The 26,673-nt window shown below is 36.2% G+C and overlaps 5 protein-coding genes, 1 long non-coding RNA gene and 1 pseudogene across 32 annotated transcripts; 3 read left to right on the top strand and 4 right to left on the bottom strand.

Moving 5' to 3' along the window:
• The first annotated feature begins 978 nt into the window (after window positions 1-978).
• On the top strand, window positions 979-2,640 carry LOC104739131 (uncharacterized). 3 transcript variants are annotated; one of them, XR_002035154.2, is made up of 4 exons: window positions 979-1,260; window positions 1,486-1,777; window positions 1,884-2,300; window positions 2,390-2,640. It is a non-coding gene; the product is annotated as an uncharacterized LOC104739131 (long non-coding RNA). The 3 variants fall into 3 exon arrangements; XR_015580291.1 differs by having other exon boundaries at window positions 999-1,260; window positions 1,521-1,777; XR_015580290.1 differs by having other exon boundaries at window positions 999-1,260; window positions 1,486-1,768.
• A 3,279-nt stretch (window positions 2,641-5,919) lies between these two features.
• On the top strand, window positions 5,920-9,625 carry LOC104739129 (aspartic proteinase 39). The gene is made up of 10 exons (XM_087485019.1): window positions 5,920-6,316; window positions 6,455-6,584; window positions 6,682-6,929; window positions 7,644-7,871; window positions 8,223-8,385; window positions 8,466-8,539; window positions 8,721-8,808; window positions 8,923-8,998; window positions 9,190-9,261; window positions 9,363-9,625. The coding sequence occupies exons 1-10, from the start codon at window positions 6,081-6,083 to the stop codon at window positions 9,503-9,505; spliced, it is 1,458 nt and encodes a 485-aa protein (XP_087341145.1). The 5' UTR covers window positions 5,920-6,080; the 3' UTR covers window positions 9,506-9,625.
• On the bottom strand, window positions 9,558-10,166 carry LOC104763725 (uncharacterized protein At1g05835). The gene is made up of 2 exons (XM_010487087.3): window positions 10,067-10,166; window positions 9,558-9,986 (listed from the first exon to the last, which is right to left on the bottom strand). The coding sequence occupies exons 1-2, from the start codon at window positions 10,125-10,127 to the stop codon at window positions 9,664-9,666; spliced, it is 384 nt and encodes a 127-aa protein (XP_010485389.2). The 5' UTR covers window positions 10,128-10,166; the 3' UTR covers window positions 9,558-9,663.
• Window positions 10,167-10,567: 401 nt separating this feature from the next.
• LOC104739128 (histone-lysine N-methyltransferase ATX2) lies at window positions 10,568-18,080 on the bottom strand. Of its 24 annotated transcripts, none has more exons than XR_015580281.1 (26): window positions 17,098-18,080; window positions 16,890-16,941; window positions 16,720-16,794; window positions 16,399-16,618; window positions 16,040-16,166; window positions 15,820-15,924; window positions 15,473-15,678; window positions 15,273-15,365; window positions 15,083-15,183; window positions 14,840-15,001; window positions 14,495-14,638; window positions 14,368-14,415; window positions 13,923-14,040; window positions 13,785-13,850; window positions 13,612-13,673; window positions 13,400-13,456; window positions 13,180-13,248; window positions 12,885-13,080; window positions 12,363-12,608; window positions 12,029-12,090; window positions 11,869-11,946; window positions 11,545-11,640; window positions 11,364-11,467; window positions 11,140-11,284; window positions 10,987-11,067; window positions 10,568-10,824 (listed from the first exon to the last, which is right to left on the bottom strand). XR_015580281.1 is itself a non-coding variant. In XM_087485012.1 (26 exons), exons 1-24 carry the CDS (start codon window positions 17,772-17,774, stop codon window positions 11,143-11,145), a joined length of 3,306 nt encoding a protein of 1,101 aa, XP_087341138.1. In that variant the 5' UTR covers window positions 17,775-18,059; the 3' UTR covers window positions 10,568-10,824; window positions 11,037-11,067; window positions 11,140-11,142. The 24 variants fall into 24 exon arrangements, 10 of the variants coding, with proteins under 10 accessions (XP_087341138.1, XP_087341140.1, XP_087341141.1 ...); XR_002035205.2 differs by having other exon boundaries at window positions 10,568-10,868; window positions 17,098-18,059; XR_015580277.1 differs by having other exon boundaries at window positions 10,987-11,059; window positions 17,098-18,059.
• A 163-nt stretch (window positions 18,081-18,243) lies between these two features.
• On the bottom strand, window positions 18,244-22,375 carry LOC104739127 (signal peptide peptidase-like 5). Its single transcript, XM_010459380.3, has 13 exons — window positions 22,022-22,375; window positions 21,567-21,725; window positions 21,286-21,397; window positions 21,064-21,183; window positions 20,761-20,918; window positions 20,419-20,595; window positions 20,270-20,304; window positions 19,998-20,154; window positions 19,707-19,760; window positions 19,537-19,629; window positions 19,030-19,172; window positions 18,777-18,931; window positions 18,244-18,663 (listed from the first exon to the last, which is right to left on the bottom strand). Exons 1-13 carry the CDS (start codon window positions 22,160-22,162, stop codon window positions 18,563-18,565), a joined length of 1,605 nt encoding a protein of 534 aa, XP_010457682.2. The 5' UTR covers window positions 22,163-22,375; the 3' UTR covers window positions 18,244-18,562.
• A 1,190-nt stretch (window positions 22,376-23,565) lies between these two features.
• Window positions 23,566-24,762, top strand: LOC104739126 (MATH domain and coiled-coil domain-containing protein At2g42460 pseudogene; annotated as a pseudogene). Its single transcript, XR_759939.3, has 3 exons — window positions 23,566-23,746; window positions 23,852-24,054; window positions 24,128-24,762. The product of XR_759939.3 is annotated as an MATH domain and coiled-coil domain-containing protein At2g42460 pseudogene (transcript).
• A 235-nt stretch (window positions 24,763-24,997) lies between these two features.
• On the bottom strand, window positions 24,998-26,590 carry LOC104739124 (ras-related protein RABA5e-like). Its single transcript, XM_010459379.3, has 2 exons — window positions 26,062-26,590; window positions 24,998-25,511 (listed from the first exon to the last, which is right to left on the bottom strand). The coding sequence occupies exons 1-2, from the start codon at window positions 26,393-26,395 to the stop codon at window positions 25,183-25,185; spliced, it is 663 nt and encodes a 220-aa protein (XP_010457681.1). The 5' UTR covers window positions 26,396-26,590; the 3' UTR covers window positions 24,998-25,182.
• Between the last annotated feature and the right edge of the window lie 83 nt (window positions 26,591-26,673).

Genomic DNA, 26,673 nt, shown 5'->3' with positions numbered 1-26,673 from the left:
CATATGTCTATAATAAATAGATTGATCTACAAGTAAAGTATATAACAAATATATATGTTTAATATATCTAAATTGTATAAAATATTTTTGTTTTCTTTTTTATGTAATATAAGTAATTGAATAATTGTTTTGTTATATTTGTTTATTTAAATTTGAAAATTAATAAACAATAATTTAAAAAATAATTATTTAAATGATTGAGAAACCTTCGTAGGTTTCCCTAGTGGAATGATGGATTTTGTTAAAGTACTTAGTTGATTGTTTTGATTAGTTTAGTTTTAATTATACGATTAGTTTTGAACATGGTCTAAGCATCTATGTTGGTATAGATGTAAGAAAATATGTTAACATTATTTTTATGAGAAAAAAAAATACAAATTCAAAGCTAAAAAAGAAAGAGATGGAGGAGATAAGATCAAAGTCCGATGAAGGACTTGACCCAAGATATGATAACTATAACAAATCCAAGATAGTAGATAATGATGAAGATCGCAGAGAATCCTAGGCCTAAACTCAATGTCTACACACCGTATAGGAGTGCTGGGCGTTCTAGAAGAAAGGAAAATACATAGAATCCCACATACAAGAGAATGGTGGGGATGAAGAACCAGGAGAAGTTGGAGATGGGGGAAAGCTTGCAGACCAAAACAAAAAAACAAGAAAATTCTGAAATTAATATATTTTTCAACCATAAATTATCATTTAGGACTTTTGCATCAGTTTCACAATTGCAAATACCTTGAACCAAGAGTAAAATTAATAGTAAATCAATTAGAAGGTATAACAAAATTGGCATATTTAAAAGATTTTATTTTATAATCTTGTACAAGATTTACTAGAGATTGCACGAACAAAATCCTAACAGATTTTCTTATTTCGCATGCAGATTTATGTATTTCTTAATTAAATTGGGCCTTAAGCCCGTTAAGTAACATTGCGGGGTAGTTATGGGCCTTATTTTGAAGACTAAACGTTAGTGGGTCTCGCGGACTCGATCCGTTTGGTCTGCGGTTTTGGTGATCATGCCCATCGCGGGTTTGTGGGTTTACCGGCGACCCGAAGAGCGATGGAAGGGGTTCTTCATCTTCGTCTTCCTTATTAGTCTCCAAATCGGACGGTGAATTGGAGGATGCTCGATCAGATGCTAATGAGACTCGCTCTTTACGATACCTCCAAGCTCGAGTCACTAGTCTCTAACCTCCTTCCTATTACCATGATTTCTCAATCTCTCGATGTTCGTGAAAACTATCAACTAACAAGGCAAGTTAGAGAGATGTACAACTGAATTTAGAATCGGCTGCTTTGGTTTGTTATTTAAATGTTGTAAGCTTTAGTTAGACACACTGAACTGAACATTGATTCCAATTGAATTAGCTGATGCCTTGTTCAGGAACTAGAATTGGTTTACCTTTTTTTTTTATTAAGCTACGTGAGATCTAAGAGTGAACATCAACTCTTTGCTTTATGTTTGTATTGAATGATTAGGTGAACAATAGAGACATTTCCATTGCTGTCTTCAGGGAATTTATTTTTTTCGAAGCGCAAGCAAGAGCGAGCATGAGGGTAAGCCATATAAAAGAACAAGATCAGCTTCCAAAGGGAACGACAAGGATTCTTTCTGATGCTTCCAAGGTAGAAACTCCTAGTGAGAAGGAGATGAATAATGGTGAAGACAAAGTAGCATATGTATAAATAGTTACAAAGAGTTGCTTGATCTTAAAGTTGAAAGAAAGAGAAGTCATCATCATCGCAAGGATGAAAGTCTCAGGTATTCTAAGTAAGCTCATACAGAAATTTTAAGTCCTTCATCTCTCTTGGATTAGTTTAATTGATATTTTGCTTGGATAGAGACTTCTTTGATCAACCTGTTCTGTTTCCTGCAGTTCGTTGCAACTGGTTATAGGCTTATTATTAGCTTTGGTCTTACGGCCCTAAAAACAGAGGCAAGAGCACATTTTCGTGCAATCTTGTTGAAGTTCTTCTCCAAAGGTTATTTATTTGCTTATCTGAGAGTATCAGTCTGCAAAAATGAAATCAGCATTGTGGATAAAATTCTCTTTATTTTGTGTCTTATGAAATTCAGTTTGTTTCTCTGTTTAAATGGATCCAAATTGCTTTGTTTTGATACATTTTTGCTGAAAAATTAACCTTTGTGGTTTACAAATACAAAAAGTGTTTGCTTATTTGGACCTTAAACTAAGAAGGATAAGTCTAACGGATTGAGCTGGTCTGCTTTATATTCAATAATTGAAGCTATATATATACACACAGTCATGAACGAAGGACCAAGGAGGTGATATGTAAGTTATTGGCGTATGATCTTAGACTCTTAGTTCTTTTTATTGAACCAATTCTCTCATGTGCTAATCTTTCCGTATGTAAACAACAGGGACACAAGTTTTAATTCAAGTGGTATAAGAGCTAAAGAATGGAAATAGCAACGAATGAGAGAGAAGAGGCTTTACATGCTAGTAGTCTTCAAGATCAACGCCCACTCAAGAGAAGAGACTTTCCTTTAGTTATTGTATTTGTAGAATGTGTGTAAAATAGTGAAAACCTGAAAAAGTAATGAAACACAAAAGTGGTTTGCAAATGAGTTAAAGATGATAATTTGTTGTTTATTATACTAACATTTGTTCACATGTTTTTGAGTTGTTACGCATTTTAATTCACATTCGAATAATTAAGACATGAATAATGGAAAATTTTCTATGATATTAACAAAATTAAGTTAAAAAGTAATGGAATTTTTTTTAAAATTTTTTTGGTTACAGTTGAAACGACCAACAAGATATACATACTGCATACAGTACAGTACAGACAATCTCTGAGTTGTATTGATAATGTATAAAGTATAACACCTGAAAATAATAATTAACAAAATTAGAGGGGAAAAATAAAACGCTGGAAAATAAAAAATAAATAAATTATTCTCTGCCATCTACCTGGTCCCTGGACATGCCTTATTGCTTCTTTGTACGTAAAGCCTTATTATAAACATAAAAGTTTTAGATATTCGAATATGGTCATCGGCTCTGTTGGTTAAGGCACGTTTGTTCATGGCGAGGGTCCTGGGACAATTGTGGAGTGTTATACTTTTTCCGTTTCAAAATATAAGATGTTTTGAGTAAAGCACGTAGATTAAGATAACTAATCACAAACAAAACTGCATCGTGGACTCATATTTAAATAAAAGAACATCTATAATCACTCACAATTGCATATTCGTTAATGATGACGTTTGTCTGCAAAGTTTTGAATTTTTCCTACCAATTTATTCATAATTGTTCCGCGGTGGGGTTCGATCTAGCAATAATAGTATCATAAAAAAAAGATAAAAGAAAGATGGCAATAAAATCAAAGCCTTGGTTAAGCAGATTATACAAAAAAAATGTCTTAAAGCATTATTATTAACTGAGTCTTAAACATTAAAAAAGAAAGAGGATGGAAGAGATCAGATCAAAGTCCCATGAAGGACTTGACCCAAGATACGAGAGCTTCAACGTACCCAACGTAGGAGAGGATGAGGTAGATGGCAGAGAATCCTATGGCTAAACTGGAGGTCTGCACACCATATATGAGACATGGGCGTTGTAGTAGAAAGGAAAAGACGTAGGATCCGACATAGAATGCTGAGAAATCTTGCCGAAATAAACAACATCAAAGTTCCAATCATCTAGCGGAACTGTGGAAGTAACCGACCAAACAAACAAAACAAATCACTCTAAAATTTATATATTTTTCAACCATAAATTATCACTTAGGACTTTGCATCAGTTTCACAATTGCAAATACTTTGAACTAAGGGTCCGAATGGTAACCGCGATTTTGGTTGTGCGGGAAAAGCGGTATTATAGTGCGGTACGGTTCAATTGCGGTACGTGCGAGAGGGATATATTTGTGGGACAAGTGCGGTTTGTACAAAATAAGCGGTACAGAATAATGTTTGATTGGTAAAAACAAAATTGCGGTTTTAGAATAAACGGTACAAAATAATAAATAATTATTATAATTGTAAATTATTAATTGTTTTGTGTTAATGAAAAAATATTTCAAACCTTAAATACTAAAAATTGTTTAAACTATTATGTAGATATATTTTATGCAAAACTAAAAACATTATTTATAATTTATTAACATTTGTGCTGTTTTTTTTAACACAACTTTTGTGCTATTTACAAAAAGATATATATAAATATATCTTATATATATCTATATATTTGATCTCTTAGAATAATATTTCTATTAATAAATTAGTAACCAGATTTGTAAATATTATTTAAAAATAAAAAAATATAACTAAGTTGGCTTTGTACACAAACTTTTATTATAATAAAATATAAAAGGACTAATAATGAAATACATAACCTATTTATTTGTATATGTGATATTTGGAAAGATATATACACATAACAAGTTTTAGTAAACAAAAAAAATAAAAAGGTTTTGTCCAATGGTCAATTACTGTAGCGGATTTTTACTAAAACCGCTGGATAAAAGTAGGTTGAGATGTTGATGTGCGGTCCTGTGTAATATTACACCTACAAATCCACAAATCTTTTTTATTTATTTTTTGTGTTGAAAACCGCAAATTGGTATATTTGATATGAATGATGTACAACATGCGGTTTTTACTTTATTCTGCTCAATTACGCTTTTCCTATGTCGCAAATCACAGCCTAAGAGTAAAATTAATAGTATATCAATGGAAAGGTATAACAAAAATGGCATATTCAAAATATTTTATTTTATAATCATGTACAAGATGTGATCATATACAATTATTTGTGTTTGATGTACATATTATCTTAAGATCCATTTTCAATATGTGTATTTGTGGTAGGATGTTGAAAGTATCCCAATTAAAAGTTTTCAAGAACTGCTATTAGGAAAAATTGAAGCTTGTCTTAAATCTATTGATCTGGATCTTTTATTGGCCCATGTAGTATATGTTATCAGTTTTATACTATTGGTATATTCTGGTTTGTTGCATTTCTATTTTAAAAATATCTAAAATTAACAAACATGAATATTTTATATTTAAATATTATCTATATATTTTGTTCTATACGAACATATAAAAGACAATTAGATTTGGATTTGCAGATTTACATAACATATTTCTTATTTAGCATGTAGATTTACGAAAAACCATATCCATATATTTAGTTATTGTATTTGTAGTATGTGTTTAAGAAAGAGAAAACCTGAAAAATGTAAGGGAACATACATGTGTGGGTTGCGAATGAGTTAAAGATGATATTTTGTTTATTATACTAACATTTGTTGCCATGTTTTTGAGTTTTCACGCATTCTAACACAAATCTTAATTCACATTCAATAAGACATGAATAATGGAAAAAAAATTATATGATAATTACCAAAATTAAGTTAAAGTAATGGAATTTAAAAAATTAAAATTTGGTCACAAATTTAAGAGCGTGTATTGAAACAATGATTTTGGAGGATTTGATGGGATTTAGAAAATTTGAAATTTTGATAGATTTTAGGGGAGTTGATATAATTTATGGTAAAATTCTTTTAAATCCCACCTAAAACCATAAGATTTATATTTCTGTATTTTTAACTAAACAAATCCTCCAAAATTCTCCAGAATCCCTAAAACTTATTAAAATACAAATCCACAAACTGTTTTGAATAACAGTGGATTTCAAAGTAGATTTTTAAATTATTAATTGAATAACAGTGGATTTTATGAGACTTTTTAAAATCTATGATTGAATAACATAAAATTTGTAACTTTTACACAAATGACGACCAAAAATATACATACAGTATAGTACACACAATCTAAATTTACCACAAACTTTTTTTAAAAAAAACATATCGAGGGGAAAAATAAAAAGAAATGGAAAATTCCACGCTGGAAAATAAAAATAAATAAAAATAATATTAGTTGGAAGGAACTGACCAAACAAAATAAAAAAACAAACAAACTCTGAAATTTCTCAATTTCCTCGTCGTCGTCGCCGGTCCGGTGGTTTCTCTCAACTCCTCCGCCGAGACGACTGACGCCATAAAATCAGGCACGGAGTGGTGGGGGGAGGTTAATAAGGAAGATGACCTCATCAATCGTCTCGTTCCCAATCTGCGCAAGATTCACGCTAGTGATTTGGTTTCTCACTGCGCTCGTGTCCGTGTCCTGTAATCCGGGAGTGTTCAATGTTAAGTACCGTTATCCAAGGCTACAAGGCTCCCTGAGCGCCTTAAAGGAGCACGATGACCGTCGCCAGCTCACAATTCTCGCTGGAATCGATCTACCCCTTGGTGGAACTGGTCGCCCTGATATCCCCGGGTGAGTTTCAGATTCATCACTTCTCCTCCTTTGGAGTCTTACTTCATCACTTTTGAGGAATTTTTGGAATTAAAATTGCAATTTTTAGATTAAATTGATCTCTGTGTGTTTCTCTCTTTCTCATTGTGATGTCTCAAGGCTTTATTATGCAAAAATTGGAATTGGAACACCTGCAAAGAGCTATTATGTTCAAGTCGACACAGGCAGTGATATCATGTGGGTTAACTGTATCCAGTGCAAACAATGTCCTACACGAAGCTCTCTCGGTGTAAGCCTCTTTTTTTTTTTTTTATGTATTTTCATTTACAGTTTCATTTCGTTGCTCCAACTCAATGGTTGCGCCTTTTGTTTTCACCCCTTTGTAGATTGAGCTGACGCTGTACAACATAGACGAATCAAACAGTGGGAAGTTGGTCTCTTGTGATGATGATTTTTGCTACCAGATAAGTGGTGGTCCTCTCTCAGGCTGCAAAGCTAATATGTCTTGTCCTTATCTTGAGATATATGGAGATGGTAGCTCTACTGCAGGTTATTTTGTCAAAGATGTTGTGCAATATGACAGTGTTGCTGGTGATCTCAAGACAAAAACTGCTAACGGGAGTGTCATATTTGGGTAATTCACTTTTATTTTATCTCGCTGCAACATGGTACTTGCAGTTTTGTTAGATCTTTTTTCTGTTCTCACTGAAATAAAACACAACTTCACCCTGCTTGAGGCCACGGTCTTATTTTCTTAAGTGCACAGAAGAAAAGACGTGGATATAGCTGTAAGAAAGCTTTATTGATAACAATTCTTGAAGCCAAACAGATAAAACTTGATTGCTTAAAGAATTTTTTTTTGAGATTCTGAAATAGGTTAAAGTGTACTCTGTCTATGCTTTTTTATTTATTTTGAAAGTAACATGTGAATAAGGTCTCCACCATATAGTGAATATCAGAAACAGACCATATGCTTATACTGAAAGATATTATGCTTTTGATTGTGGCTGTTCATTAGTTTGCTAAGGTATATTTCCGTGCACAACTCATTTCATTTATTTCATATGCATACACGTTGGGAAACTTTGTAATTTAGAAATACCATATTTATATTTTAGTTTTGTATTCTGGCGGCCCTCACTGAACCGACTTAAATCTGAACCTCTAACTGTTGTGCAACATTCAAGAGCCTGAGAATTGCGGGTCACTTTTATAATCCCTCAGAGATCTGTAAAATGAGTAGACTAGTTGTCCATTACAACGTTTTACTATTCCTATGACAAGAAAGCTTAATCCTTCATTCCTCATTGCCTCTTCCATTTCTTAATGTTTTTATATGATCTTTAAGGTGTGGAGCTAGGCAGTCAGGAGATCTAGACTCGTCTAATGAAGAAGCACTTGATGGAATACTTGGATTTGGGAAAGCTAATTCCTCCATGATTTCCCAGCTGGCCTCATCAGGGAGAGTGAAAAAGATATTTGCTCATTGCTTAGATGGAAGAAATGGAGGTGGTATTTTTGCTATCGGACGTGTTGTACAACCAAAAGTAAACATGACACCATTGGTACCCAATCAGTATGTCAACATTGTTTTCCCTTTAAATTGTTTTACCTTTTCTTGTGCAATCATATGCTTCAAATGCAATCATTGCCTATATTGTTTGGGTAGAAGCTCAACGAGATACCAGTAGATGCAGTGATCATGTTATTTCTGTTATAGACCTGGTTTAGAGTTTCAATGCTCTTTCAAGTACATTGGACGATCGTGGAATTTTTTACTTTACTTATAGTAGAGTGAACCTTCTTGCAGTTCTTGTATAGAGGAGGAAAATAGAATCAGTGTGCTTGACTTTAAAGCTTCTTCTAAAATGATGAATATATTCTTTTCTCTTTTTTGTTAACGGACTATTATTGTTTTGAACTGTAGACCACATTACAATGTCAATATGACAGCAGTTCAAGTTGGTCAGGAGTTTCTTAATATTCCAGCTGATTTATTTCAACCGGGAGATAGAAAAGGAGCAATAATTGACAGTGGTACGACCTTGGCCTATCTTCCAGAGATAATCTATGAGCCACTGGTGAAGATGGTACACTGCTAGAAATTTCCAGTTCTTAAAGAAATTTAAACTGCAGAGTCTATTCTCATAATTAGTTGTTCTTTTGTTAGATAACCTCGCAGGAGCCTGCTCTGAAAGTTCACATAGTGGATAAAGATTATAAATGCTTTCAGTACTCTGGAAGGTTAGTCATATTTCTTGATTATATATTTATATGATTCATCTACAAAATTTTCAATATGCATCTACCAAGAATATCTTTGGACATCATTGTGGATGGTTTGCATGTAAGCAACTGCTCCTTGTGATTTCTGACGTATCACACAATGGTTTTCTAATGGAACCTTATCTTACCTTTGCTGCAGAGTTGATGAGGGGTTTCCAAATGTCACTTTCCATTTCGAGAACTCGGTTTTCCTCAGGGTTTATCCTCATGACTACCTGTTCCCTTATGTAAGCATATTCAGCGTTTCTGGTTGATTTTTCGCTCTTGTAATCTTCATGTTTCAGCTTGATTTTGCTCTCAATCTTGCTATTCACCCCTAACTCAACACCAAAACTTTTCAGGAAGGAATGTGGTGCATTGGTTGGCAAAATAGCGCAATGCAATCCAGAGATAGGAGAAACATGACACTTTTGGGAGGTAACTTGTTGGATACATAGTTATTAGTTTGTAGTCATATTATACAAAACCATGATTAAGTGACGAAGTTTAATTGCAATCCAGTTTGTGAAAAAATACCCATTGTGTTCTCTTGCTCTGTTGCTCTCAGTGAATATAAGCCTCATGTGATTCAATCCAATTCCCACAGTATCTTACGTTCTCTTTTGCAGATTTGGTGCTTTCAAACAAGCTTGTTCTCTACGATCTCGAAAATCAGCTCATTGGATGGACTGAATACAACTGTAAGTGCAATATATCGCTCGAAAACAATATAAATATTCATGTCTCATTGTGACTGGGAAAGATTTGGAATTTGAACAATTTTATCATCTCTCTTTGGCAGGCTCATCAAGCATAAAAGTAAAGGATGAAGGAACAGGAACAGTTCATTTAGTAGGCTCACATTTTATCTCTTCTGCACTGCCTTTAGATACCTCTTTGCTTTTAATTTCCTTACTTCTCCTTATGACTCTTTTCCTTCTTTAGAGACTCCTTATAGTTATATCTTTTGTACATAGACTCTAACATTTTGCTCAAATGGTAAAAATGGTCTGAATATATAGAAGATAATACAAAGAAAAACCAGCAGCATATTTGATGAACAAACATATCTTGTTTTATTGATTTTAAACTAGTTTATTGGTTTACTCGCACTGAAATGACCATGAAAGAGGACGCAGAGCAAACTGGTGTGAGTTGGAGTAGTTGAAAGAAAGAGTTTGCATAGGACTCAAGGGCAAGCCGTCGTTAACTACGCAATTTCCGGTGGAAGAGGAGAGAACACGGAGGAGTGTGGGGTCCACAAGCGACTGAGGAAATCCTTGACATTTCAGACGAAGGTTGATGACTGGGCACATTGGACATTTGTTCATTACCTCAACTCTGAACTTGATTCCTTGTCTCCATTTCACCTGCGTCTGCTTCACCGTTGGTTCGCTGCTTTTGCTCTCACATTTCAGCCCGGAACCTATACACATATACATGCAACCCCATTCACATATCTACAGATAATAATTACAATGAAAAGTATTTAAGCTTTCAAGTTACCTATCTGAAGAAGCAACAAAGCAAGAGATGACCAAAGAAGAAACTTGAGAGGTTTTGACATTTGGACACGACTAAACAGAGCTTCAGAAGCATTGTACTCCAAACAAAAGCAAGTATATATATACACATACACAGTGACACACGCGTGCTTGTGTGCGCGCGTGTGGGGGAATGGGTCAAGGGATACGACCAATAATGGTCACATGCATAGAGAACCAAATAAAGGTGCAAGTAAAGTTACACTACAACAAAGTACTTAAAAGGAGTGATAAGGACTTTTTTTTCCTTCACATGTTGTGTGTCAGACTGAAGAAAACTATGCTCCTCTTATTTCCGACTCCATAACTAGATCCCTTGTTGAATATCTAATCACAGTGCTTATCAGATGAAAAAAATATAAAATCAATTGTTTATAGCATGATATGTATATAAATGGAACCATCATGCTAAAACTTAAAATCAGATAAACAGCAGATTGAGGCTCATTCGAGTCAGGAGAAAGAAGAAAATGCTGGTTTTTTTATTTACCCAAGAATGTAATGTGCCTCTTGTTACAAAAAGGGTTAGTGTGGTTCTAGTACTTATTAGTATATCTGTACAAGAAATGGATTGTTACAAGACCTTCGGATAGAACGATCTCAAGTTAAGAGTACTGACAGTTACAGTATGTGTTCAGGGAGATTAATGGGCCTCTATAGAGGGGGAAGCTAGCCAGACTCATGAGTATCCGCAAACATGTGACACACAGATGTGAAGGTCTGGATCAAGTAAGCACATGCAAGTCGAAACAGATGGTTAGGAGCTTCCATTGAATGGCAAACAAAAGGATTTTGTAAGTAAATTTGATAACTTCCATTGAGATAAAGTTTTCTTTGTGACTAATGAAAGCATGTACTTGCAATAGACATGGCTGGCCTCACCATGAAATTAGGCCGCTATCGATGAGATAGAGACGCGTTAAAGAACTCACCATCTTCAACAAAGATAAGACATCTACTAACCTGGAAATAAGCTTTCAATAACTACAAAGAACAAACTCTTCTCAAGTTAATATATTAACAAATATAGCTTACCTCTCAGGCTTCTGTCCAATCTTTTAACTCAGAGCGAGAAGCATGAATATTTGCCTGTTGTTCTTCAGCTTCTGTGTCATTAACAACACCCCGGCATCTTGGGAAACCACAGTAACATGCAAGGCGCTCATCAATTGAAAAGAATCTGCCATGTTAAAGATAATCAGTATATGATTGTGCAATTTCAAAAAAGCACCCAAGAAACAAAAGGCACAATGAGAAACCTGTAATCATAGGTCAATTCCTCCCATTTTGCGACATCCCTCTTTGCAAATATGATAATATGCTCATCACCATTAACACTAATGACTCTTGAATAGCAATTTGGCTGTACAGGAAAATATATAAGTACTGTGATGATATTTGCAGATGCTAACTAAATCAAGTAAAACTACTTGACCATACCTCACATGAGTGATTGATCAGGTGGGCAATACTTCCTGTTCTTGTTGCGTCTATGACCCGCTCATTATCAATTCTAAACATATAGGTCCCAGCACCCTATATAATAAAAGAAATTATTTGGTAAACTGATACCTAACGTTTCAGTACTCATAACCAAAAATATCAGATCCCAAAAACCAGTGAGAAAAGTTAGGAAGATATGTACTAACACCGCAGGTTGTTTAAGGGACTAACAAAATGTTCAGTGCTCGAGCCAAAAAAAGAATCATTAATGTTGCTCAGAGATTACCATAGAGTATAAAATGCACAAGGTCAGATACGTACCACCATTGAGTTGTATATAAGATGTTCTCTCTTGTCAGCTATTGGCGCCCTAACAAGTTCCCCAGTGTATTCAATCACCTGCACCCACCCAATTCACAATATTGTCATGACTGACGCTTTACTATGCAAGAATTGACAGTTCAATTTATGGATGCCTAACCATATCTCCTGCCCTGTGCGGAAGCTTTGTAAAGATCCCAAAACCATGGATTCCTGATTTCCCTGTAGAAGAAAGTAAATCATTTAAAGGAAAACAAAAAATTCAGAGAAAATTAATTCTGATAGATATGTTAGGCTATATGGGAATCACTTCCCGCCTAAGCCATAGAACGTAAAATGATCACAAGAAAGCACCATACATCCCAAGAATTTAATGAGAAAAAAAAATCCTTACAGTTTTATCTTCTTACAGAAATTTCAATAATTTGATCTATAACATAGCAGAAACTTTGACTAGTAGTAACATCTTTTACGATTGTTGATTAAATACTTACCGAATGCTAATCTCTTCCTGTAAGTTTCCTTCATGTATGTATATTTTTCGGCCATAGACAGAATATTGCTTGGAGTAATAATTTGTGACATCTTTGATCCATATATGCGTTCGTAGGTTGAAATTTCATGTCGAGAGTATCCGCCAACAATAAACGGCTGATTCTCAACAAATAAACGTTTTGAAGAAGCACCAGCAAGAGCTTCGGGTTCCTTTCGTCCTCTTCTTCCAAGATAATTATATGGCTCTACCAGAAACAGAGGGAAAGTTCATTAATAATCCAGCAAGATAAAGCTATAAACTGACTTACACAGTGCCTTCTTTTAGATTTGAATACAAGCAAGCACAATGTGAAAAACACGTGTAAGAGAATAATGTAAGATCATTCAAGCTGAAAAAAAGACGCACATTTCCACAAGTATAGTAAGAGAATTTCGAGCAAAACATTCCATCCCAAATAGATGCAGTAATTCTACACTTTTATTTCTAGCAGTAGCAAATATTGATCAATGCAACTGCATACCAGTTCGAGCACAGCCAGATGGACTAGGAGGTGGGAGGTACTTGGCAATATTATGAGCAGGTTTGATAATGTACTCTGTTTCTAGGTGGTTATTTGATGTTTGTCGATGCCTCTTGCAAAATGAAAGCAGGCGGATGCACTGATCTGCTTCATCATCCTCCATTGATAGAAGAAAAAGCCTATCCTCATCTGCAAGCTACAAAATGCTATCTTAGTTAGAACTAAATCTGTGTGGTTGAGTAACATCTATGAACGACTGTAGAATCTTATGATCTACTGTAGCATATGAAAGTACCTCAACACAGAGACCAGCAGCTCGTGCACATAGTGGATGATAGGCCACCCGACAAGAACTATTTGAACACTGAAATGAGCATCATTATTTCTAGTTAATTACTATATTCAATGACTAATATTTATGAGAGAGTTTAAACAAGGCAAGCAATAAAAATATTGTCATGCGTGAATTAGTAAACAATGACTCAGCTTTCTTTTGCCATCAAAATAAGTCTTACTTGGATACAAGCTCCATAAGATACACCACAGATGCTGCATAATAATTTCCAACGATCCTGTTTTAAAGTGTGAAGAAAAAAAAAAAGATAACTATTCAAGCATCACGTGGCTACTGAAAATTAGACTACAATGTGCTTCTCTCGTTGAAAAGGTAACTAATTCTGTCTAAGAAAACAGATGTAAAGGAACCTGAAAGAGAAACATCTCAAACCTTATTGACTTTATTAATCCCATCGATAGGTTCCATCTTCTTCACATCCAGTAAGCATGTTTCTGTATAACATCACAATCGATCTCATACATCTTGGATAAAGGTAAAGCCACAAAATCCTTAGTAGAAAGCAGAAACATGCAGTGTAACATATCAACTGGTGAAGATGATACCTGGGATCCATATGGCACAAGCCAGATGAGCCCAGCGCCCATCAGTTGTCGGCTTCATAGCACCCCCTGAAAGATAATTTGTTGGTCATTGACCAAGGGATATAAAGACTCCATACCGAAAAGGTTTGGTCAAATTACCTACTACAGGACAAAGACAACATCGAGGAGGAATATCAAGAGCGCCAGGACGACACAAGTTGCATAACCACAGAATGCCATCACGGGGTTCCAACTGCCCATAGCATCTAGTATGGACCTAGTTCAGGATCAAAACATACTCAGCATTATCTAGAAAAAGATAGGATGCCAGCCACTATACACTATAGATCTAAAAAGATACTAACTCCGTTTCAAAATATAAGATGTTTTAGAGAAGTTTTTTGTTTCATAATATAGGATGTTTTCAAGTTTCTATGCAACTTTTGAATTAGTTTAGTATTTTATATTATGCAGTATTGTTTCTGATTGGTTGAAATTGTTAAAAGTAAATAGTTCCTAATCTGCGTGCTTTAGTTAAAACATACTATATTTTGAAACGGAGGGAGTATAAAATAGTATAAATAAGTCATAGAGAGAGCAATACCATCATTCTACATTTATCACATTGTAGGAACAGATTGTTCTCATATTCCTGCAGACAAGAAAATCTTAGTCACAACTATATTATTAAGGCGTACAAACCGTTCAATCAAGAAAGAACCAGTGTTAACCTCATCCATGTGGCAGACATTACACTTATCAAGATCTTTCCAGTCCACCCGTACAGGTCGGTAACCAGTACGATGATCTTGATACTTTCCTGAACTATATTTGCGCTGAGAAACCTTTGAAGGTGGTTTGGATTGTAATAGCCCCTGAACATAAAACATTCTACATAAATATTCCATGCCAAACATAAAAGATGCCTAATAATGCATTTTAACTGCAAAACAGAAGGCAGACTACTGCAAAATTTTCAGGGTCCCTAAAGGAAACTCCTGAGAGCCCAGTGAATGAAGGACTAAAAGGAGACAACTATAACCACTACACATAACTTCAGATTCAAGAAGAAATACCTGAATAAGTTTATCGACTTCTGGGTTGGAGAAGCCAAACATATCTGTACCAGATTCTAGAAGTCCTTTACCCATAACATCAGGACTAATGGAAGCACTCTGAATCTTTTTTATCCTATTATATATTTTATTCCAGCAGGCAGATGGAGTTTCCCCTTTGAACTGTCAAAAAATCAAATATCAACTTAACATATGGTTATAACAAACCTTCTATGCACACAAGCCTTCACCTAAAAACCTAACCTGCTCACCGCTGTTGGTTGTCACTCTGAAAACAGGGCGATTCTTTGACTCAGCATCTCTAAGCACTTCCATTTTGTACATGGCAGATGCATCAGGATCTGCTAAAAGTCCAAACAAGAAATTGTGCATGTATGAGACGAAAAAATTGCAGATTAATATAGAAAAGCACAGTAACTGGCAACTAATTGACCTTTTAGTGATATGAACTTTCTTATAGCTGTATACCCTTCCGGCCAAGTATGCTGACTATCCTTGAAGAATTCGGAGTCTGTCACGATCCTTCCTGGCAGACAAAGACAAGTAATATACTAATTAGTTTGGCTTATGAATAATGGCAGAGTCCATTTCAACTAAGGGTGATCCAACATACTAATTAGTTTCAAACATTACCAAGATTAATTATTTGCAGATCTCCGATTCTATGCAAGCAATCTCCAAGTTCCATTGGTCGCAACCAGACTTCTCCATCTTTTGTGTGATCATCACCAGAGTTTGAGCTGTCCACTTCTCCACTATTAGTCCTTTCCGAACAATCAGTATCAGCAACTTTTTGAAGTTGATCCATCCTTCCTGGAAGCTTATATTCTTTTAGGTACCTAGGTGAAGTCAGTTACAACAATTTAACACAGGCATCACATTCTTGTTCGGATAAACATGCAAAAATGGTCTGTTTGTTAACTTCACTATATTGGGAAATTAAAAAAGTAGAATGCCAGTGAAAAGCAAGAGAAACTTACATTTTTGCTTCCTCCATGGCCTCTTCAAAACGAGGTTGCTTGCACTTCAGGGGAGATCGTGAGAGAAGCCCTTTAAGAAATAAGACCGCTTGTTTGACTTGTATTCTATAAAACCAAAAGAAAAATAGTCAATTTCCACTTCGAAATTATGATGTGTTTGTGTAACATTAATTTCAACAATTCGATAGCATAACAAAAATCTCTAAAACGATTTACTAACCTAGCGAAATCATGGGTGCCGAAAAACTGTACGAGGACTGATCTTCCTCCAGATGCCTTGTTGTTTAGACCTTTCCGCTTTACTATAACAGACTCATCCACAATAATTGCTGGCCACATAGCATGACCTGTCCAGAAAAGTTAACACACACAGCAGTATGGTTCTCAGTATGGTTACTAAGTACCACAAATTCTAAAGCAATTAGGTCTTAAAGAGAAAGATGGTGACAAATATGCGTCCTAACAGCATCATGTTTCTTACACCATAACGGGAGGCTATATGCCTAAATATTTTCTACAAAAAAAGTAAGAAAATACATGTACAAGAATACAGAAATTGGTATGGTTCAAAGCATTTACCAGTTAGTTTCGCCCATATGATGTCTTTAGGCTCAAAATCTTGGCACTCCTCAAACGAAGCAGCCAATATAACCAGCTCATCATAATCTTGACCATCAACGGCCACATCGTTGGTACCAAACTTCATGTTTAGCAACTCCATCTCGTCACGAGAAATTAAAAATTTGATCTTTTCACGACGAAGAGCTAATTCCTCGCCATCTCCATCTCCATATTTAACCTGTAGCATATTATAGGGGTGAAAAAGACAAGCATTTAGACATTCCATCAGTCACCAAAAATAATGACATGAGCCAGATACAATAGACAGAAATAACTTACAATGTGATGCTTTGTCTCTACATTATATCCAATGATAGAACCAGGATACCAAACAGCATCCAATGGCCAAAAAACCTAGAGATTAGACAACAATCAAACTGTTAACAGGTCCCTTTCATTAAGATAGAATGGAATAGCTAAAGCACATAACTTAATAGCTCAACACTTGCCTTGCATTGTAGCCCAATGAAAGTTGTAGGATCAACACCATCATAACTCAACCTGCCATACCAAAACTCGCCAGTCATATAACATCAAACTAACTAATAGTGTACCAATAAGCACTAAAATGTCTACATTGCCGAAGACGCCACTATAATTAGAAGCGTATAGATTTGAAACAATTGTTTTTATCTCGGAGATTAGACAGTTCCTAACCTGACCCATTTCTTAGCAGTGGCAGACGCTGTGAGAACCTTCTCCTGATTCTTGACAAAACTCTTCTTCCTCCGGGAAGATCCATTTTGTTTACTTCCGCTACACACAGCTTTGATTCGACATCCCCTTAACCCCGGAGTATCAGAGATACTTAAAGTAGTAGAATCCACGCCCAAATTCATAAGCTCGCCATTACCAACCCTCCTCCTCTTCGGCTTCGGCTTCTTCTTCTTCTCCTTCTCCACCTCCTCATCATCATCATCATCAAGCTCCGTAGTTTCAGTTTTCACAATCCCACCCTTTCTCTCCACTCCCTCATTCTGAGATATTGCTAACTCGACGAAAGACTCACGCCGCTTCCTGCTCCTCCTCTTACGACGACAATAAACGTGAACAATATCAGGTCGGCGATGAGAGCGCAACTCAAAACCATCCGCATGACTGAATTGCTGCTTATGGGGGTTGATTCTGTTATGTGATGATGAAGCAGTAGGGGCGCTAATACGACACAATGAAGACGAAGAAGAGGAAACGGAGTAGACGCTCTCAAGAGAGGCGTAACGAACAGGAAGATCAGATTCAGCGTGGTGGTGGTCGTCGTTGAGTTCGATTTTGATTTGCGTATCTTCTTCTTCTTCTTCCTCCAAAGGTTTTGAGATACACGACATTGAAATCATTCGGAGGAAGAGAGTAAACAAAAACTGGTGGGTAAGGTTCTCGCCTCTCTCCGCCAATTGAAATTGAAAATAGTTAGGGTTTGAGGGATCTCGAGAATTAGGGTTTAAGCGAAAGAGGGATGCTATTGTAAGGGGGGAGAGAAGAAGGAACTTTTCCCCCACGAATTATCCGTTTTCCCGCCGGCGAAAAATTTAACAGTTTCTTTCTTCTTCTTTCCAGATCTGCTCCTCTCTCTCTCTCTCACTTCACTTCACTTCTTTTATAACATACCTCTCTGCAAACACGTACATATAGATGACGGGGGCAACAACTTAGAAACATGACACGACACCGTTTTTCTATTTTTTTTTTTTGACAATAACACGACACCGTTTTTTGTATTTAAAAGTCTCTTTTATCTGTCTTTGTGTGTCTTTGACTTTTGGTCTTTATTTATTCCATGTACAACAGAACACATCAACACAAAGGTGAAATACAAAGCCGGCTTATGTTTATTCGTATTTTGTACAGTATAACCACCGCGGGGATATACAAACTTGTCTCCATTTAGATACAGAAGTTGTGATGGAATATTTGTACATACACATTACATTTTATATACGTTTGGTGGGCTCGAGACTACATGTATATGCATCAAAAGTGTAGTTTTCTTAGATTCATGAGCTAAATTATTAAAAAAAAAAAGAATGATTTTGTATATATTAAAAAAAATTGATTTTCTTCTTCTCCTTGTTTTTCAATTTCAAGAGTTTTGACTTTGAGTTCTCATGTTTGAAGCAATTTCTGCTTATGGAGATGGAGTTACATCTGCAGCTGGATGCTGTTCAGTCCCATAGTTCCACAAGTCCCTCAGTTCTTTCCTCACCAACCCTAGAATGACCGTGATTCCTACAAACCGCACTACATTTGTTAGAAACCTTGCATATATATATATATATATGGTCGGGTTTTAAACAATGACATCAAAATTGAGAGTTTTTTTCTTGAGATGAACGATATACCAAGCGTGCAAGGGACAAGATAGAGCAATGCAGGTTGACCATGTCCGTTCATAACATACAATCCCAAGTATGTTAAGAATAGCCCAAGTCCGTAGCCAAACATCAACCATGGGAAAAATCCATTTGAGACTCTTTTGTTATTTTCCTTGTCATATCTGAGAGACAAACCAAATTGAAATGGCGCACACTGTCTAAGGATAGTGTTTTAATTGTGAACCAGGATCACTGTTAAGCCAATGCACGAGAGCGTTACCTGAATATAAAGCATATGAGAAGTCCCGGGAAAAGAATGTCTCCAAAACCGATCATGTTGTAACCACCCCATGGATCAGAAAGCCGTGGTACTCTTAAAAGCATGGGAATAGATTCTCCAGTGTCTTTGCTCCCACGTGCAACCTATGCCATTGATTAACAAACATGATCATCTAGTATCCAACTTGTACGTGGTTGAGGTTAACCTATCATCGACCTTCTTCGCTCTCACTAAGTGCAAACATTCTATACTGAGATGAAACTACAACAAGTGGAAATCAAACTCAATCTTTGGGTGTTTCGAGCAACTATCCCATACAACTCATGCTCGGGAGTTAAAAAGAACAGCACACATTCTCTGGTTTGATGAGGCTCAATTTTCTAAATCATATGAAATGATGGATTTTTGAACAAAGAGCATTAGATAATCTTATCCTTGCCGAAACAGAACTAAGTATTAAGCTGTGAGACACACTTTGGTAAATGGAGGAAGATATCGAAAACTCACCGCAATCATAACACTTTGCTTGAAGATTAGAGGTGATATGAATACCCAAAAGATGTCATAGAAAAACGCACAACAGAGAAGAATGGTAGCAACCTAAAACGTGAGACACACATTAGAACACATACAAAGAAATCACAAAGAAAACACATACAGTGATACAGAAAAGTTACCCTGATATTAGGTAGCCGAGCCACTTGCAAAACATTTATCATCATGCAAATACCCTGTCACGTGAACCAAAAGCATGTTAAAGTAATTGCTACAACTTAGTTGTCAACCGATAAATGTCTGAGACAAAACAGAACCTTGAGTTGGATTTGAACAAGAAGTGAAAGAAAATGTTGAGTACGTCAAGCCAATAATTTTGTTTAGACAGACAGGCAAATCGAATAATAACCAAGGTACATAGGGATAATTTGGCTTTAGACAACTGTAAAATAACCAGGCTAAAAAAGACTTACAAAAATATCTTGGCCTGCCCATGCGTAGGAAGTTTTGCGCTTTATTAACCAGACGACAGCAACCACCAAGCAGAATAACAGAACCACGAGTGAGAGAATTGAGGTATTCCCAATCAGAGGGAATTTTACACTCTTCTGGCCGCATTTATTGCATCTCCTGCAGAAATAAAAACATGAATAAAGAGAAAGCATCGCATGATGTCATGATGGTTTTAACTAGCATGAATAGAGCGCTTTCTGGTTTAACAACTTAATTGGGGTTCTGAGAGTACCTTTTTATGAGTGTAGTGATAATATTATGCATTCCCTGAGACAGAACAGATATTAATAATTAGGATATTGACATAACAATACTATTCGATCATAAATTTAGCTATTGAGCCATAAAACTAAGGATATGCTCAAGAGTAGCCAACATTACCTGCATACCACCAATGCAGAAAAATATGGTCAGGATCAAGATGAACCACGCTGACATGAAGAAGAAGAGCAAAATGAGGAACGTGGACGCTGATATGACAAAGATAACAGCACCTGTAGCACTGATATCAAGAGTTTCATCTTCAGCAGCTTTGGTAGCATCATCATTTGAAGATTTCTGCCAAAAAGATTCAGATGATATGAAAAGAACAAGAATTAGTGTGTATAAGTAAATGTTGTAAGTAATTTCTAACAAAAATATTGTTTGATGATTTCAACTATGCCAAGATATTAAAGTGAAGTTTAGTTTCGGTAGAATCCCAAAATGCGAAGTATAATAAACCTTGGGTGATAATTCATCGTATTGCTCCTCATTCTTCTTAGGACTGGTGACATGTGACCAAATAGAAGCAATGAAAACTGTTCCAACAGACATTAGCCAGAGGAAGACCACTGCATAATCCAAAATCGGGCTCTTTGGAGAATACAATAAAAGCTCCACTGCATCAAAAAACACAGAGGAAGCCACATAGCAATCAAAAGAACAGAAACAAACAAAAACAGATAGACTATCACTGAAATTGTTAGAAATGAAATGAGGATCATACATACTAGTGTCACAAATAGAAAAAGGGTTAGTACTTACCTTTCTTATTTTGCGTAATGGATTTCCTGAGTGCATCTCCAGATGAAGTTGTAATCATCAAAACAGGTATAGAAACATTCAATGAGGTAGCATTCTCATCACAAACCATCTCATCCAGCACTAAAAAAAAGAAAAAGCAAAGATAGCAGAAACAGAAATCAGAGTCTCATCAAAACAAGAACCCCAAAGCAAGAAATAGCAACAACGTTAGAAAATGTTAACCTTCTTTATCGTTAATCAACACCAACGCTGCAGCTCCTCCTGCTTGTGCAACTTCAGCCTTAGCTGAGAAAGTACATTCGCCACGCACAGATAACGCAATAGTACCAGATAGCTGCAAAACAAAAAAAGAGAAACTACATTAACATTAAGTAACAGCATTATGAACTATTTGTATTTGAGATTTCTCTCTAGCTTATTAAATTCTAAACAAAAGTTTTGATTTTTGAAAGCAAAGACTGTAGAATGGTGTATTTATAAAATGAAGAGGTTAAAGGGAAGACCTTGGAGGTTAAATTGGAGCAACTGGTCAAAGGAGTGGTGAGAGCAACCGGAAGTTTAACAGCTTTGTCTTTATCAGAGGGAAGCAGTGCCCCAAACTGAGCAGTCATGGCCGTAAAAGTCTCGCCGCTTTCTCCGTTAACCCAATTCTCGACTTTGACCTACAAATTTCAAAATAATCCGGTATTTGCATGAGTAATACGACTGTACCATCGATCTCGTCCTATAGGTTATTGATTTCAATTAAGGGTTTAACCTAACTTTTTAAAATTTTTATAATATCAGAGCCTAAAAACAAAACCTGCGTTTGCAAAATTTGATCTGTTTCGTTGGACAAAAGGCAAAAAGAAACCAAAACTGGAGAAGATAACAATTCCGGTTTATTGATGAACAATGTACCGGAAATTTCAGCGTGAAATTATATAATAAGGAACTGGAATTGGGAAAATTGTGTTACCATTTGAAAATCATTGGTACAACCAGGAATCTTCGGAGCGGTACCACCACCTTTCGTGTCAGCAGCCACGCACAACAGACCTATTAGATAGAGGGTCACCGCCGCCGCGAGAAGACGGCAGCCAAACGGAGGTAATGACATCGCCGCCGTGAGAAACAGAGAGAAAGAGAGCGAAGAAACAAAAAAAAACTGAAGAAGAATTGTAGAAGAAAAGAAAAAAAGGAAAGAAATTATTCTCCGTTCATCTTCGTTATTACACAACCAGAGAAAACTCCATCAAAAGCCATCTTTTCCTTTTTAGAAATTTTCCTTTTTCCCTCGCTTTTCCCATATATTGACAAAATTAGTTTATTTAAAATAGGCAAGTTATTACTACAAAGATAAAATAAAAAAATACTAGTGATGATTTCACTATTTTGCCAAAATTTTATAAAAGGAGAAGGCAAAAATAAATTACAATTCATGGATTTTCTTTTTTCTTTCTACAAGACAAAGAAAAATTTAAAATATAAAACATATTACAGAGACAAATTCAGGGAAAAATAAAAATAAATAAATACACAGATTAAACAAAAAAAGAGGTAAACGAAGCGAAACAAAAAAAAAAAGAGGTACAAGCACATTTGTGTGAGACCCAGCAATCTCTGACTGCTCTCTACTCTACTCTACCCTTGATAAAAAAAAATGGTTTGACCTAGGAGGATCGGAGGAGCTGTAAAGTTTATGTATGTCTTACGCCTCCTGTTGTTGTATCCTTGATAACAAGAAAGAGGAAGGAATCCAAACACTTGAAGATAGATAGACAAACTTCTCGGACAGATGGGGACGGAGTTGAAGAAGAGTTGCACTTTGAAGATAGACAACTTCTCGGACAGGAAAAAGGTTATGAAGTCGAAGCCCTTCTCATGCGGCGGCTGCGAATGGTAAATGGACAAGAAGACTCTTTTATCTCCAGCGTCTCTTTCTTTCTTACCCGGAATTGTCTAAAAGAGAGGTTTTGCATGTCTTTAGGTATGGTATTGTTGATACCCAGGGATGCCCTGCCCTTGGTTATGATAATGACTAGGGCCGGCCCTCAGGACAGGCGGGCTAAGCCCATGCTTAGGGCCTCCAATTTTTTTTTCTTTCTATAAAGTCTCATATAGCCATATTTTGCTGTATATATGTAATGGGTAATGTGTTTTATACTTTTATTGTATATAAGTAAAGCATAAAAGAGGCCACATTTTTTACTCTTTTTTATATATATTAATATCATATATATATTCTTTTCTAATTGTTTTTAAAATATCACAAAATTCTAATTCCTTAACCTAAACAAAAAAGAAAAAAATATGATTAGTTTTATTATAAAACATTGTTTATTAAAATACCTAAACAACTGTCGTATCTAAAATTTTTCTTTCAAAACAATCACCACCTCAAGTTGTCTAAGGCATTATTGTGTACTTTTCATCAATTAATTAGTTTTTGTAAGTTTTTTTTTTTTTTGATTTAGTTTGAAAGATTTAGTTTTTTTTGTCAACTAATTTTTTTTTTAATAAAAATGCCACATTTTTTTCTTTGCTTTGGACCACATATTTTGTTGGACCCGTCCTGATAATGACTTGTCTCTGTTTCTGTGCGTACTTAATCCTGAATCATTGAGACTTGGATGGAAAAGGAGAGTTAGATTTTTCTTCCTTCTTTTGAATCATTCCGGCAAAGAGCTCCGCATATCAAAATGTAATGAATTTTTTTTTTCTTTTTTTTTAATAACTTTTATATTTATCTGGTCCCATTGATTGATAAACAAGAAAAAGTCACAAGTTTGATATATATTATGAACAGACGACGGGAGATCCCGTTTGTTCTGCGCTGAGGCCATAGAATGGGGTATCGAGGGTCTGTTGCCTCTTACCGAGCTTCAAGACCTTGAGAACAACATACTAACCATTCAAGTCTTCGTTGGAGTAGACGAAATTGTTCATCAAGGACAGTCAACTGAGAAGGATCTATCAGAATTCCAAGGTGTCCGGATCCTTGCTTCTCAAGTAAGTTTTGGAGCCTCCTACTAGATAGCTCTTCTTTCCGAATCTGGTTAAACCTAATCCAATCTTTTGGCAGGGTCTTTCAGCGATCCGGCTTATGAGGCAGCACCCAGGATTTTGTTTAGATTTCGCTCCAAAGTACCCGGAGCTGAGGGCAGTATACTACACTCTCTTGTTCTCCCTCATCTAGACACTGAGCAAGTCTCCACAGAGCTTGTCTCTGGCTGAACTAACCAATGCTCAATCCCAATTGACCGAGCTGACGAAGGCAGGCTTCAAGCTCGACTTCTTGGAGTCAAAGCTCGAGGACCTTTCCTTGGAGAGGAGGAAAGCAGTTGTCCAACTCGAGGAACGGGTCAAGAATGTGGAACTGACTTTGGAGAAGATCAAATACGCGGCTGCTGCTAGAGTTTCTTCGTTTGGGTTCTTAGACTTCCTCGTAAAGAGATTCTTTCTCTCTTGCTTCTCAATCTGAAAGTGTGTAAGCTTAGACATGATCATCACATGTCATTACTAAAGCGCATAGATGACGATTATCTGTTGTCACTTGATTTCCCTAGCCGTTGATTTCGGTAGGTACGTGTAAACTAGTGGATGATCTTAGGTACTTGCTCTTTTTATATTGCAAAAGGCATTGTGTGTTTGACTTTGATTGCAAACAAAATACTCAATTATCGCTCTTTTTCACCACCATCAGAGTGGAGCATCCAATTTCAAATCCGATTTCTACACCTGCAGCATTTGAAACATTTAACAGAGTAGTGGGACAAGGTATTCTAGACTCTAGTGTATGTGTGTCATTGGAAACCAGACCAAAGTCTTTAAAACTAAGTAACTAACAACCCACCCCATAGTACTGTACTACTGTAGCTTCTCGGTTCCTGTGAGTGCATCATCATCATCTAGCCACTTAGAGCATCAGACCTTATAAAAATACTAGTGATGATTTCACTATTTTGCCAAAATTTTATAAAAGGAGGAGGCAAAAAAAAAAAATACAATTCATGGATTTTTTTTTTCTTTCTACAAGACAGAAAAAAATAAAATATATAAAGCATATTACATTAGACAAATTCAGGGAAAAATAGAATAAATAGGTTGTTTTTGGATTTTTTATTTATTTATTTGGTTTTAAGTGGAAGAACAACAGGAGAAACCAGAGGTGTGTTTGGAGGCAGTAGTAGTGTTATCATCCTTAACCAGACTTACCCGATTCACGGTGAGTTCATCTTTATAAGTATCTGAGTTTAGCAGCTTACGGCTCACGTTGTTGTAGATATCAAGTATCACCATCTCAAAGGCTGTTTTCACATTGGTTGAATCAAGTGCCGATGTTTCCACAAAGAAGAGTCCTTGCGCTTCTGCTAGTGCTTTCCCTTCCTCCACGCTCACTGCTCTTATGTTTTCCAAGTCACACTTGTTTCCCACCAGCATTCTCGCCACCGTTGTATCCGAATGGACTGATTGAGAACAGAGCAAATCAATTGTTTTTAGAACTCAGAACAGGACTGAGCCACTGCTCTTATTGTTTTACATAGAAACAAGGACGTCTATATGAATCTACATATTGGTTGGTTTATCAACAATGATCGCATTCAGCTATAATCATGAGAATGAAGAGCATAGAAGACGCATCCTCCTCTGTTTCTAAAGCCAATAGCATCTTTTACGAAAGCAATGCTCTGTTATGTTCTAGTAGAATCATGAGTAAACTTGTATCTATCTACATTGCAAGAACTACGCATCTATATAGAGTCTGAGCAATATACAGAGCAAGCATCCTGAGACTTATTATATACATATGAACCCATAAATTTACTATTTTCAGATAATGAGAAGACTTCTAATAGATTTTGAAGCCTCAAAAAATAGCAAACTTGGTTTCAAATTCTCAATTCTAGTCAAGACCTACGACCTAATTGAGCATGACGAGTCTCCCCATTACTCTCTGAATCCCATATTCAAAAATCAAATCCTATACATCATATGAATCAAAAGCGAGAGTCTTACTCGTAAGCTCATCGAGCCAACGTCCGACGCTCTCGAAAGTAGTGCGGCGAGTGATGTCGTAAACGACGAGTGCACCGACGGCGCCACGGTAATAAGCGGAGGTGACGGCACGGAACCGCTCCTGGCCAGCAGTGTCCCAAATCTGAGCTTTTACCTCTTTACCTTCAATCTCCATGCTCTGCGTCTGAAACTCAACGCCGATCGTGGCCTTGGAATGCGCACTGAACTCGTTCCGAGCGTAACGAGACAGAAGATTCGATTTGCCGACGGCAGAGTCACCAATCACCACAATCTTGAAGAGGTATTCCTCTCTTCCTTCGTCATCCGAAGACATCGTTTCCCCCCTCTCTGTTTCTTCTGGAGAGAGAGAGAAGTTGAACTGGTTTTAGAGAGAGAGAGAGGAGATGGAGGACGGTGCAACAAGCTGGCAAGAGGACATACTGCGCATTAAGTGCCCTCCTCTTAATATCGCCGCTCCTTTTTATTTTTATTTTTTTTGGCTTTTTTTATAAAGAATTAATACACACCACGTTGTAGGACTTCTTGAATGGTAACGTAAGAGAGGGAGATAAGTATCTTTGATCGTTTCTGGAGAGAGCATCTTATCAACGT

The sequence above is a fragment of the Camelina sativa genome, chromosome 14 (assembly GCF_030686135.1).
Source record: "Camelina sativa cultivar CO46 ecotype springtype chromosome 14, ASM3068613v1".
NCBI classification, from domain to species: domain Eukaryota; kingdom Viridiplantae; phylum Streptophyta; class Magnoliopsida; order Brassicales; family Brassicaceae; genus Camelina; species Camelina sativa.
Note: the sequence above shows the minus strand (reverse complement) of the source record. Positions and strands in the feature narration are given on the sequence as shown.